This window comes from Fukomys damarensis, unplaced genomic scaffold (genome assembly GCF_012274545.1).
Source record: "Fukomys damarensis isolate Sample0158 unplaced genomic scaffold, DMR_v1.0_HiC HiC_scaffold_17, whole genome shotgun sequence".
Classification (NCBI taxonomy): Eukaryota; Metazoa; Chordata; class Mammalia; order Rodentia; family Bathyergidae; genus Fukomys; species Fukomys damarensis.
The window spans coordinates 46,058,623-46,072,728 of NW_022900929.1; the positions used below are offsets into that span (position 1 = coordinate 46,058,623).

Consider the following 14,106-nt stretch of genomic DNA (forward strand, 5'->3'; position numbering starts at 1 on the left):
GATTGCACTACTGAAAGAATGGCACAAACACCGTAAGGTTTGCTGTTTTTCTATACTTGACCACCAGGGGACGATGTTGCCTAAACAGAAAAAGGCTCTGCAACCATGTTCTCTTTCACTCTGGCAAGCTTCTTCCCTTCACAGCACACTTAGAGTGTTCTGAATAGGATCAACACCAGAGTAGTCATTGTTAAGGAAGCATCTTTCGGTATTAGTCTGTAGACCTTGCCTGAACACAAAACTCCCGAAGCCCAGCTTTTTCTATTGTAAGAACCCAGCATCCTGTGGCACTCTTTCTACTCAGAGAGATCTAGAATAGCACTCAGACTGCTCACCGGTCAGCCATGCTCTCAGTGACCATCTTCCTCCTTGGAGTGCCCTTCACCCTGAGTAAGTAATGCCAAGGTCTTTGTTCCTGCCTCCACGGAAGGAGCATCTCCCCAATCAGAATCTAAAAAGAAACACTATCTTAATACAGGTAGGTCAGTCTTGATCTCACGGATGCAGGTTTGATGTTGCAGGAGGAAGCGGAGCCCAGTCAGTGGCCCAGCCTGACCGCCACGTCACTGTCTCTGAAGGAGCCCCTGTGCTGCTGAGGTGCAACTATACCTATGGTGCAACACCTTATCTCTTCTGGTACGTCCAGCACCCCGGCCAAGGCCTCCAGCTTCTCCTCAAGTACGTGGCAGGGCCCTCTCAGGTTAAAGGCATCAAAAGCTTTGAGGCTGAGTTTAAGAAGAGCAAAACCTCTTTCCACCTGGAGAAGGCTTCAGCCCATTGGAGTGATGCAGCAGTGTACTTCTGTGCCCTGAGTGACACAGTTCTCAGGGCTGCTGGGGGAGCTGAACAAAAACTTCATGAGACATGGGACTTTCTGTGACTCCTTGGAACAGCCTGACTTGTTTTTAGCAAGGTCTCTCATGTGATGAAAGTGAGCAGAGTGGAGAATCAGACAGGAAGACTGGTCAGCTCCTAAAAGAACTCCTATGAGTTCCTTCTTTTACTGCTGCGTCATAGTCAGATAAGATGTAGAATACAGAGACTCACATGAATGCTCTCCTTCTGGGTAGGGATATAAAATTCTAGAGATTCCAATTTAATGTAACCAGCACTGAAATACTAATCTTTCTCCTGATCATCCCCAAACTGTTCCTTCTCAAAATAGCTACTATATTAAGAAATGATATATATCTGAACTAATAGTTATGCCGATTACCTTGATACGAAGCTATACATTGTGCACAAGAACTGATACACCACACTATATCTCACAAACATGTATAAACATTGTGTTGATTAAAAATATATTCCTAATAAAATCCTTCAAAAGAAAGTCATTTATTACAATAACATGTTTAATTCTTTGACAATTATCATTCATATGTTTATTAAGCAGGCTTTGGATATTCCTCAAAAATATTAGAAATAGAAATTCCTCTTCATTCAGCTCTTCTCCTAGGTATTTTCCCCACAGTTAAAGACATCCTATTACAATGATACATGCACACCATGTTTTGTTTGTTTGTTGTGTAAAATTTTCAATGTACTACTGGGGATCACAAATAAAGGGTACAAACCGAAAGTTGATAATAAAATGATAGACCTAAATCTACTTATATCAATAACTGTAGTAAATACAAATGGTCCAAACATACAAATTTAAAGAGAGATGTGTCTCATCCATAATCCTGGTGTGCGGGGGCAGTTGAATAAGTTGCCAGGAGACTGAAGAAAATATCCAGAGACAGATTGCGTAAGAGATAGGGTTTACTAACACTAAGCACAGGTATTAACAGGGAAGCACAGGGTTAACTGCAATGTAATAGTGAGGGAGAGGCCACAAGAGGCACGACTGAGTCCAACTGTGTGCACTTTCTGGCAGAATCCCACAGAGCATGTAAACAAGGTCAACAGCCCTGCCTGGCCAAATACCACTAGAGATGCATACAGGTCAATAGCACCGCACTTGAGACTTTAAATCCTGCCAGCCAACAGTGTCAGCCACCAGCTCTAGCAGGAGGGGTCAGATGAATCACTCAGCAGCAGCTCAGCTCTGGGATTCTGCAGGGAGGAGATTTATCCACATCGCAGTGACAGCATTAGCTCTCTTAATTCCCAATAGTTCTCTTTTCCATAGGATGACCAGCATTTCAAAGAAGGACTGAGCACACATGGGAAGGAAGGCAGGTTCTTCAGATGATACTAGTTTGCCCATTTCCCAGAGTTTCTCAGGTAACCCTTATCTGAATGGCCCAGTCACTTTCTGCTTAGAATACACTCAACTTTGCAAGAATCTTGGGAACAGCAAAGATGTGTTTCAGGATCATGGTGTCAAAAGTCCTAGTTTTTCTCAGGAATGATACTGGAGTCTGAAAGAAATCCATGTTAAATACAATGATGCAGATTAAAAATAAGAAAATAAAAAAATATCCATTAAAATGCTAATAAAAACCTAGAAGGACTATAATAATGTCTCACAAATTAAACTTCAGAAAAAGAAAGACTATAGAAATACGAGTTACATAATTATAAAAAGATGTGGGTAGCTAATAACAAAGCTTCAGAATATTTTAAACTATTAGAATTAAAGGGGAAAAGGACAAAACTATAACTACACTTGGGGATTTTAACCCTTTTTTCTTAGTAAACACTAGGATAAGTTTTCAGAAAAGCGACGAAGATTTAGCAGACCTGCTCAATACTATCCATCCATTTGATTTTACTGGTATTTATACAACACTCCACTCAACAACACAAATTATACAAAGCAAGGCTTAGAAAAAGTTAATGACATTAACTGTTACAAAAATATAAAAGTATCAAACCTATAATCTCACTCCCTCCTTTGACATGACCCCAGTGTTATACTACATAGAAAAGAAAATCCAAACACTCCAAGAAACTCAAGTCTACTTGTAGGTTGAATTCAAGGAAGCAACAGTATTTCCTGCTATTACTGCACCAAGCACCTGGCTAAAAAGTATTATGCCTCCAAACATTTACATTGGTCTCCTATGCTCTAAGGTTAAATTGTAATCAATGTAACTCTCACCAAATGCCAAAATTCTGGAGCAGATCATGAGTTGCTCTCCTGTACACACACACACACACACACACACATGTATGAGTTGCTTTCCTGTCTCACAGGGGACACAGGAGTGTTTGTTCTTTAATTTTTAAAAAAATTTTAGTTATGCAATTATCTGCCATAAAATAGTGAATTACTGATGGATATTATAGGTTACCTTGCAATACATCGACATGTTGTAACACAAGGTAGGACCTCACTAACTGTTAAATAGAACTATATGGATGTGCTTTCCCTTAGCCTTTGAATGGACAAGCACAAGATTATCCAAGTCATGCAGCAGATCAAGCCTAAGAGCAAATGGTGAGGCTGTGAGAGTGAGCCCCTTTCTTGAACAAGGCTAAGGCTATCGGAACTAGCATGTCACAAGCCCCTGAGTGCAGACTGCAGTGCATGGGAGGCCTGTGTAGCCTCCTCTATTCACTGCATCGTGCCTGTTTTTCTCTGCTTTTGGTGTCTATCCATATATAACACTGTGAGAACACGCTAACATCTCGTTAAAAAGTCAGGAGCATTAGAAGACATGATAGTGGAAAACATCAGCTTTTTTATATTCTATTTGATCGGTGGAAGTGTAAAAATCAATTTATTCTCTGTGAGTGGGTGTATAGGGATTATATTAGAATACTCTCTACTCTTTGCTCAATTTTTCTGTAAACCTAAATATGTTCTAAAAGTAGACTATTAACTTTTTAAAAATCAATTTTAATATAGAAACTAAAAAAACAAAATCAATTCTGTAAACTGTATCTTACAGAAAATATTTATTATAACCAACAGAGATCATTTCTTACTTTCCTAACTTCTTCAAGTGTTTTATGTGGGAATTTCTCTGCTTATATATTTACCAAGCAGCACAGATTATGCAAGACTATTATCATATGCCATATAATTTAGTTGTAATAAAATAAACATTAAAAATAATTTCTGTCAAGCAAACCAATGTAAATCATCTAAGAGAGCAGATTTATTCATTGGACAGATGTGTGTCTAAATTTCAACTCTATCATCAACTGAATTTTAGTAGAAAAGTTAATCAACATTTTTATTTGTGGTACTAGGTATAGAACGCAGGGCTTTCTTACTGCACTACATCTCCAGCCCTTTTTAATTTTAAAGCAATCTCACTTAAATACGAAGTTGCCTAGACTGGGCTCAGACTTGTGACCATCCTGCCTCAGCCTCATAGGACACCTGGGTTATAGGGATGCACACAAGTGTCACCACGCCTAGCAGTTAATCAACATTTTAAATCTCAGTTTAATTGTCTGTATGCTGGGAATCCATACCATACTCATCACATGAGAAAGTGTCCCAATAATCAAATAAGAAAATATTTTAAGGGTCTAGCTCAAACTTTAGCATAGTGTAAATACAAATAACATTGTCTGTGATTAAATAGCCAGGATGTTATGAAAATAAAACTGAATTTTGAATCCATGGCTATAACATTTAAGGCCAGTATTTTAATTTATGATATCACTGATATAATATATTGCATACATATACTGGAGTAAAGGATGGGCATAAGAAAGATAGAGAAGTCGGGGAGGGAAAGAGAGAAAGAACATTTTGAAAGCACAGAAGAAATATTATCTTCTTGAATATTCAGTCACACAGTTAAACACCCTGATGTCTCTTAAAACTGGGGCTGCTGACCTGCTAGAAGAGTACCTGGCACAACAGGCTCTAACCTTTTATTTTTGTTGCTGTGGATCTGGTCCGCATCTCTCTACATGGTTATAAATGCCATGTTCTCTACAACTACTTCTCTTTCTACTGAGGAAATAGATCATTTCTCCTCTGTCCTGGCACACCCCTGATTTTTAGTGGTGGTCACATCTTTCCATCTTCTGCTACATAAGCTATGTGGAAATTTTTCCTTTACTATCAAAGATTGATGTTTAAGCTAATTGATAAAATAGAAGATGAGGGTAGCTAACTGGATTTTCCCATTAGTCACCAGGTAAGACTCCATATTAAAAAAAAGTGACACTGGAACTTTACTTGTACTTGCTTTCTGAGTTTCCTTCCACTAAAAGTCAGTGAATAACAGCTTCTCAAGACTTTTCTTTCTCCCACTATCACCTATTATATCAATAGGCTTTTTCCTGGCAGACATTAACATGAGAATTAGAAAGGGCACTTATGAGAAACCAATGGTCAAAATTATGTAAGATGAAGAACAGTTAAAAGCTTTCCCTCTTTGGCAAGTTGAAATCCAGTTTTTCTAGCACAGTTTATTTAAAAAGCCATCTTTCCTCCACTGAGGGTGTTTGCCTCCTTTGTCTAAGATGAGGTGGCTGAGTGTGTTTGGAGCTGTTTCTGCATCTTCTAATCTGATCAACTGGTCCTCAGGTCTGTTTTTTTGCCAGTACCATGCTGTTTCTAACACAGTAGCTCTGTAATATAGTTTCAAGTTGGAGGCTGTGATACCCCTATCTTGTCTTTATTGCCTAGAATTGCTTTTGCTATTCTAGGTCTCTTCTTGTTCCAAATGAATTTTTGAATTGTTTTCTCAAGGTCTGTGAAATATACTGCTGGAATTTCAATTGGGATTGCACTGAATCTATAGAGTAGTTTTGGAAGTATGGCCATTTTCACTATATTGGTTTTTCCTACCCAGGAACAAGAGATGTCTTTCCATTTTCTGATATCATCTTTGACCTCTTTTTTCAGAGTGCTATAGTTTTAAAAGTAGGAGTCTTTGATTTCCTTTGTTAGGTTGATTCATAGGTATTTAAATTTTTTGGATGCTATTATAAAAGGAATTGTTTGCACCATTTCTCTCTCAGTGAGTCCGTCTTTCATGTACAGGAAAGCTATTGATTTTTGTGTGTTGACCTTGTATCCAGCTACTTTAATGAATTTGGTTACTAAGTCTAGAAGATTTTTGGTGGAGTTCTTGTGGTCTTCTATATAGAGTATCATGCTGTCTGAAAATAACTATTTGACTTCTTCATTTCCTATCTTTATTTTTTCTCTTGTCTAATTGCTTTGACTAATGTTTCCAAAATTTTATTGAACAGGAGCGGTGACAGTGGACATCCTTGTCCTGTTCCTGATTTTAGTGTGAAGAATTTCATTTTTTTGACCATTTAGTGTGATACTGGCTGTTGGTTTTTCATAGATGGCTTTTATCAGATTAAGGTAGAGACCATCTATCCCAATATTTTGTAGGATTTTTAATCATGAATGTATGTTGTATTTTGTCAAATGATTTTTCTGCATCTGTTGAAATGATCACAGTCTTTTTGAAATAGATTAAAGTACTAAATATTAAAAGAGAAACACTAAACTGGCTGGAAGAGAGGTTAGGTAGAACTCTTGAAGACATTGGCATAGGAAAAGATTTTATGAGCAAAACCTCAGTAGCACATGAACTAGTGCAAGCAATCAACAAGTGGGATCTCTTTTTATTAAAGAGCTGCACAGCAAGAGCAACCACCAACAGTGTGAAGAGACAGCCTACAGTGTGGGGAAAAAATTTATCAGCTGTTCCTCAGACAAATATCTACTATCTAGCATATCTAAAGAATTTTTAAAAACCAGGCCTCCAAAATTTAAAGACCCAATTCAAAAATGGGCCTCAATATGAACAGATATTTTTCAAAGAAGTAGAAATAGCAAATAAACATATGAAAAAATTATTCACCATCACTGCTCATTCAAGAGATGCAAATGAAAACAATGCTGAGATTCCACCTCACCCAAGAAAGAATAGTTACTGTCATAAAATCAATCAATAACAAGTTCTGGCATGTCTGTGGGGAAAGAGGAACCCTGCTCCACTGCTGGTGGGAGTGTAGACTGGTGCAACAACTGTGGAAATCAATATGGAGATACCTCAAAGAACTTGGACTAGAGGTCCCATTTGACCCAGCTATTCCTTTGCTGAGTATCTTCCCAAAAGAATTAAAAGAATCATATCACAGCAATATATGCGCACCCATGTTCACAGCAGCACAATTTGTAATAGCTAAAAGTTGGAAACAGCCCAGTAGCCCATCCCCTGGAGACTGGATAAAGAAGATGTGGTTTTCCTATAAAGTGGAGTACTACTCAGCCATAAAGAATGAGAAATTAGGGACATTTATGGCTAAACAGATACACATTGAGACCATACTCTTAAGTGAAATAAACAGGACACAGGTGTAAATACCGAATAGTTCTCTGGTGTGAGAAACTGAAAATGTTAATAGGGACTAAACGGTCTAATAGAAAATGTGAAAAGGGAAGAAAGGAGACAAAGAGAAAGAAGAAGTGGCTAGAGTAGGGGGAAGTAAAAACATGGAATGGAATTAATATGAGAAAAGGAAAAAATGAAACAAAGTCTTTGTAATTAGGCAGGTGTGGAGGGGTTGAAGAGAGGGCACGGGGATGGGGGAAAAATAAGGACCAAGATAGATTATGTGAAGGTGCAAATTTCCAATGATGAATAACATTATATTGTATACCTAAAATATACCAATAATATTAATAAAAAAGAAATTTAAAAAAGCTTTCCCACTAAAATTAAGATCACAACAAGAATATAGATTGCAACTGTTGTTCAGTAAGTACTCAAAAAATTAGTCAGAGCAATCAGGCAAGAGAAAAAATAAAAGAAATATATGTAGGAAAGGAACAAGTTGAATTATCACTATTTGCAAATGATATGACCCTCTACATAAAAGGCCTAAAAAATGCCAGCAAATTAATAATCAAATTTAGCAACACAGCAGGGTACAAAATCAACATCACAAAAAACACATCATTTCCATACATCAGTAATTAAACCACTGTGAAAGAAATACCAATCGCAATAGCATTAAGAATAATTAAATACTTAGATATTAACTGAATCAAGAAAGTAACAGACCTCCACAATTAAAAAAACCACAGTGCTCTGAAAAAGGGGATCAAAGACAACATCAGAGAATGGAAAGACAACCCCTGCTCCTAGACAGGCAGAACCAACATTGTCAAAATGGCCGTACCTTCAAACCTGATATATAGATTTAGTACAAACACAATAAATACCAACTGAATGTCTCACATAACTAGGTGAAACACTCCTAGAAGTCATGTGGAAATAGAAGAGACTCAGAATAGCAAAAGTAATTCTGAGCAACAAAAGCAAAGCAGAAGGTATAACAACCCCAGGTCTCAAGTTCTATTATAAAGCTACAGGGATAAAAATAGCATGTGGATCAATGGAACAGAATAGAGGACATGGAAAGGAAAGCAGGTGTATTAAAGCCACCTGATCTTTGAAAGAGGTGCCAAAAACATATGCTTGAGGAAAGATAGCCTCTCTAGCAAATAGTGCCTGGAAAACTGGGTGCTGTAAACCTGCAGAAGACTGAATCTAGAACCATATCTCTAACCATGTAGTAGGCTAAAATAAAAATGTCTCAAAGACCTAGATATTGAAAAAGAAACAATCTTCTGGAAGATAAAACAGGTAAAACTCTTGAAGTCATTAATATAAGCAGATTTTCTGAACAGAACTCAGATGCGCAAGAAATAACACCAAGAATTAAGAAATGGAATTATGTTCAATTAAAAAGTTATGCACAGCCATGAAACGACCCACAGAGTGAAAAGACAACCTACAGAATGGGGATATTATTTTTCCAGCCATTTCTCAGACACAGAACTAATTTATCTAGTATAAATTAAGAATTGCCAACAATTAGACCTCCAAAAGTAAAAGACCCAATCAAAAGGTGGCAATTGAAATGAATAGACACTTCTCAGAAGAAGTATAAATGGCCAATAAATACATGAAAAAGTTCATCTTTAGCAATTAAAAATGCAAATTAAAACAACACTGAGATCCCATCTTACTCAAGAAAGAATGGCTATTATCAAGAAATCAAATAGTAACAAATTCTGGGAAAGCTGGGTGGGAAGAGAAATCCATGTACATTGTTGGTGGGAATTTAAACTATGTGGTGCAACTGCTATGAAAATCCCTATGGTGATTACTCAAAAAACTAGCAATAGAAATTCTATCCAGCTGAGTTATTTGTATCATTTTCTCTAGTTCTGTGAAATATACTGTTGGGGTTTCAATTGGGATTGCATTGAATCCATATAGCAGTTTTGGAAGTATAGCCATTTTCACTATGTTGATTCTTCCTACCCAGGAACAAGGGATGTCTTTCCATTTTCTTATATCATCTTTGATCTCTTTTTTTTTTCTTTTGAGTGCTGTAGCTATCAGGTCTTTTGCTTCCTCTGTTAGATTGATTCCTAGATACTTCATTTTTTGCATACTATTGATACCCTATTTTCTTTAACCATTCATCTTTTGATGACCATATAGGCTACTCCCAATCTTTAGCTATTATGAATTGTGCTGCTATAATCATGGATATAGGTGTATTACTTTACTATGATGCCTCTAATTCTTTCAGGAAGATAGCTATGGATTCAATGCGATCCCAATTGAAATCTCAACAGTATATTTCACAGAATGAGAAAATGGTACAAAAATTCATTTGGAACCAGAATACACCTACAATAGCAAAAGTAATTCTAGGCAACAAAGACATGAGAGGGCATATCACAATCACCAACTTGAAACTGTACTACAAAAGCCACAGTGCTAAAATCAGCATGAAACTGGCAAAAAAACAGACCTGAGGATCAGTGGAATTGATTAAAAGATGCAGAAACAACTTCAGACATACTCAGCTACGTAAGCAAAGGTAGCCAACCATCCTCACTGGAGGAAAGATATCCTCTTCAATAAATTAAGTGAGAAAAACTGGATTTCAACTTGCCAAAGATTAAAACTAGACCCCTGTCTTTCATCATGCACTGAACTAAAACCAAAGTGGATTAAAGATCTAAATATTAGAACAGAAACACTAAAATTGCTGGAAGATAAGTGAAGTTGAACTCTCAAAGACATTGGCATAGGAAAAGACTTTATGAAAAAATCCTCAGTAGCACAGAATCTAGCACAAAGAATCAACAACTGGAATCTCATCTTATTAAAAGCTTATGCACTGCAAGAGAAACCATCAACAGAGCTAAGAGACAACCTACAATGTGGGAAAAAATTTTACCAGCTGTTCCTCTGACAAAGGTCCACTATCTAGAATATATAAAGAACTAAAAAAAAAATCAAACTCCCAAATACAAAGGCTCAATTCAAAAATGGGCATCTAAAATGAACAGACTTTTTTCAGACAAAGGAATAAAATGGCAAATAAATGTATGAAAAAATGTTCCACATCACTGGTCATTCAAGAGATGAAGATGAAACCAACACTGAGATTCCACCTCACCCCAAAAAGAATGGCTGCTATCAAGAAATTAACCAAGGTTAGTTGGGCTGTGGGAAGAAAGGAACCCTTTCTTCTCCATTGCTGGTGCAACTACTGTGGAAATCAATATGGAGATACCCTAAAGAACTAGGATTTGAGGTTCCTTTTGACCCAGCTATCCCTCTGCTATGTATCTTCCCATAAGAATTAAATGAATCATACTACAAAAATATATGCTCATCCATGTTTATAGCAACACAGTTTGTAATAGGTAAAACTTGGAAACAGCCCAATTGCCCATCAACTGGAGACTGAATAAAGAAGATGTGGGTTTTTTTTAATAAAATAGAGTACTACTCAGCCATAAAGAATGAGAAGTTAGAGACATTTGTAGAAATGGGGGCACATTGAGGCCATATTCTTAAGTGAAATAAATAGGATGCACATGTATAAATACTGAATAATTTCTCTGGTGTGAAAACTAAAAGTGTAAATAAGGTTCAAACTATAATTGATAATGTAAAATAAGAAGAAATGGGCTAAAGGATTAGGGGAAGTAGGAAGGGTAGGGGAAAGGAAAGAAGGGAAAATAAAGAATATGAGCAAAGGAAGAAATAGAAACATAAATAGTGAATGGTGGAGGGGGTGAAGGGAGGGAAGGTGCATGGGGAAAAAATAAGAATCAATATATATCATGTAAAGTTACAAGATCCCAAAGATGAATGTAACTGAACTGTACACCTAAAGAGTATCAATAAACTTAATGAAAAAATACAAAAGAAAATGTGGTATTTATACACAATGGCATACTACTCAATAAAAAGAAAGATAAATTTTAGTCATTTTGAAGAAAATGGACTCTCCTGAGACCACAATGTTGTGAAATAAATCGAACACACAAGCTTAAATATCACATGGTTTCTCTTACATGAGAAACCCAAAGTACAAATAAACTAAAGATCAAATAAAGTTAGATAATAGGAAACAGATAAATAAATATTTTATAAATAGGGAGGGGACCAGGAGATGGAGGAGGGAGCGGGAAGGGAAGAGAGAGAGAAAAGAATGAAGATGTCTTGTGCACATGTACAAATACCCACAATGAATTTAATCATCATCCCAAACATATACCAATAATATTAAAAATAATAAAAATAAATAAATATAAAAAATGCATTATCATCATAAAAATTATAAAAAGGATTGATATTGTCACAGACGGATGGATCAGAGCAAAAAGAATTCTGTAGTCAAACTCAGAGATAGAAGCAAAAACTAGAATGAGAAAAACTGAGCTAGGAAGGAGATGCTAGTTCAGAATGGACACCAGAGACTGAATTCCGGTAAATAACTGTGTCAGTGCCGGGGTGCTGCGACTCCAGGTACCACAGACCACAAAAGGTCTCAAGTAAAGAGGCGAGGCACACCAGAGACCATGACCCCACGGGGGCTTCCTGCTGTCCTCACATGTCACCTCTTCAGTAGGTGATCCCGAAGGCAGTTGCGTGTTGGATGCAGAATCCCCTAAAGTCCCTCTCACTGTGTCCTTTTCCTTGTCCATATCAGAGTTGGGGCATGTGTCATCAGAGCGCACAGATCCCATATAAAATAAGCCTCACTGTCCTAAGCTTCCTGTCTGGAGTGTGAGGGAAGCCAGGCCCCAGCTGTGCTCCTTGCCAAGGTGTGAACATTTGCAGTCCTGCTGCTTCCAGCCTCGTTCCTCATCCTCCTGAACTTAGCAAGCTGATCCTCAGTCACTCGCAGGAGTCATCCCGAATCTTACAACCGCATCTCAGCCGCTAATGAAAACAGTCTCCAACAGATAGCTTCTCATCCAAAAAGTAGATTTCTAGATTCAAGGACGCGCAAGTCTCGTGACAAATGACACGAGCAGTTCATCAGTTACTCCAGACGGAAAGTCCAGCAGGCTGATCCTTCCAGGGTCAATCGGCAAGAAGCAGCTGTATATGACTGCGCTCCGAGAAGCACAGAGTGACTGATGGGGCTGCTCCCATCTAACATCCCCAGGACAAAAATGGATGGCAGCCTAGGAAGGCAGAAAATACACACAACAACATATACATGCTCCCAAGGCCAGAATGCTCGTACTTTCTTTTTTACAGGAAAGAATGTCTGGGACCTGATTCTTTGGTCTGGAGACCAGCTCATAATAACTAATGTATTGATGTTAAAATCTACCTTTTATAATCACTTTCATTAGCAAAGAAAAAACAAAATGTTAACTGTGCATACAATTCAACAAATTAGAAGAAAATCAATACAAATCTAATGTAACGAAAATAGTACTGATAAAAGTGAAGGCACAACAATGAGTCCAAAATATTTCTTCTTGCTGAGGTATCTGGATTAGAAAGATCTCTTTCTAGGATCTGTAATATTGTAATACACCAGGTGTTATGGGAGGGTAGTCAATGGTACTTAGCATCTACATTTTCTTTTCATTCCCACATCACTGACTGGTGCTATGTGAATGCTTGTTCCTGTCCCACATTTCCTACTGGTGGGACCAGTTAATGGTATGTCGTCTATAACAAGGCTACATTCACTGCAGAGGCTTTTTGCCCTTTATTCTACACATCCAGAGGCACTGTTACCCCAACTAACTTCCTGGCATATGGCCCACTCACCCAAGGGGCCTCCTTGTCCCTACACCAGGAGACATAGCAAATGTCCAAGCCAGAGGATAGGAGAATAAAATATGATACTGAGTTTTGTGACAGAAGAGAGCAGCTCTAGGAACCAAGCAGCCCACTGGAATGGACCCCAGCACTTCTAGGGCATCCACATTAGAAAACTACATGTGATGGATCTTAATTCTCACCACAGCAGGCAGCGCTGCCAACGCCTGTGCCTTCCACAGCCCAAGGTTCCTGTTGCCTCAAACTTCTCAGATGACCTGTGATTAATCTTCCACCTCTCCATGAATGTCTTCCATAATTGCCTCCCACAAAGTCACTATAGTCTTCCTGAGACTTGTGGTCCCCAGAGGACTCATTCCAAAATAATAAGAACCCCCTAAAGATGGCTTCTAGTTCAAGCACTCCAAGATATGGTGAGCTCTGCAGTGGATTTCTTCTCCAAATTAGCCTGCCCTGTAGAGGAGTCACTTTCAGACTAAACTCCCACATTGCGTTTACAGCTTACAACACTATGCTTCTCTCTTGCAGCCACCTTGGGCATGCAGAGTTGGTTCCTCATTTCCAAGGAGCCAGGGTTTACTTTGCAGATCATTTTGCAGTTTCCTCTGTGTTTTCTTGCTTCCCCGTGCTTTTAGCATTTATGTTACATCTTTCTTGATTCATGGATCTCTTACTATCTTTCTCTCCTCTGCATATAGTTTCTCCTAACGTCAGTTCTTTTCACTCACAGAGTCACACAGAGGGTATTTCTATTCTGCCAACTTACTTTGATGTCTGTTCCTATAAATTTTATGAAAGACAAAATCTTCCATTGGAGGGGCTTCACTTTAAAATTTCTTATCAATTTATTACATTCATGGAAAGCTATGGAATCTAGCCTTTTTTCATGTCTTTTAATAAATATCTTTTAATGACATCCAAGTTTATGTAAATAATGAGAAAAAGCTCATGTTTTTCTTTTTAACCACACATTGCTCTATTTGTTATGGCTTATGTCTAGATGTCCCACCAAAGCCTCATGCAGTCATAGCTGGGGCTTCTTCAGAGGTGGCTGAGTCCAGGGTGTGTGACTGATTCATGGTACAATGCTAGGACT

General features: G+C 37.9%; 1 gene segment (V, D, J or C); it reads left to right on the forward strand.

Annotated features, from left to right (window-relative positions):
- The first annotated feature begins 306 nt into the window (after positions 1 to 306).
- The window catches only part of LOC104871741, a 445,981-nt gene continuing 432,181 nt past the window's right edge, over positions 307 to 14,106 (forward strand). The window contains 2 exon segments of the C gene segment in view: positions 307 to 390; positions 522 to 812. Coding sequence covers positions 345 to 390; positions 522 to 812 — 337 coding nt within the window.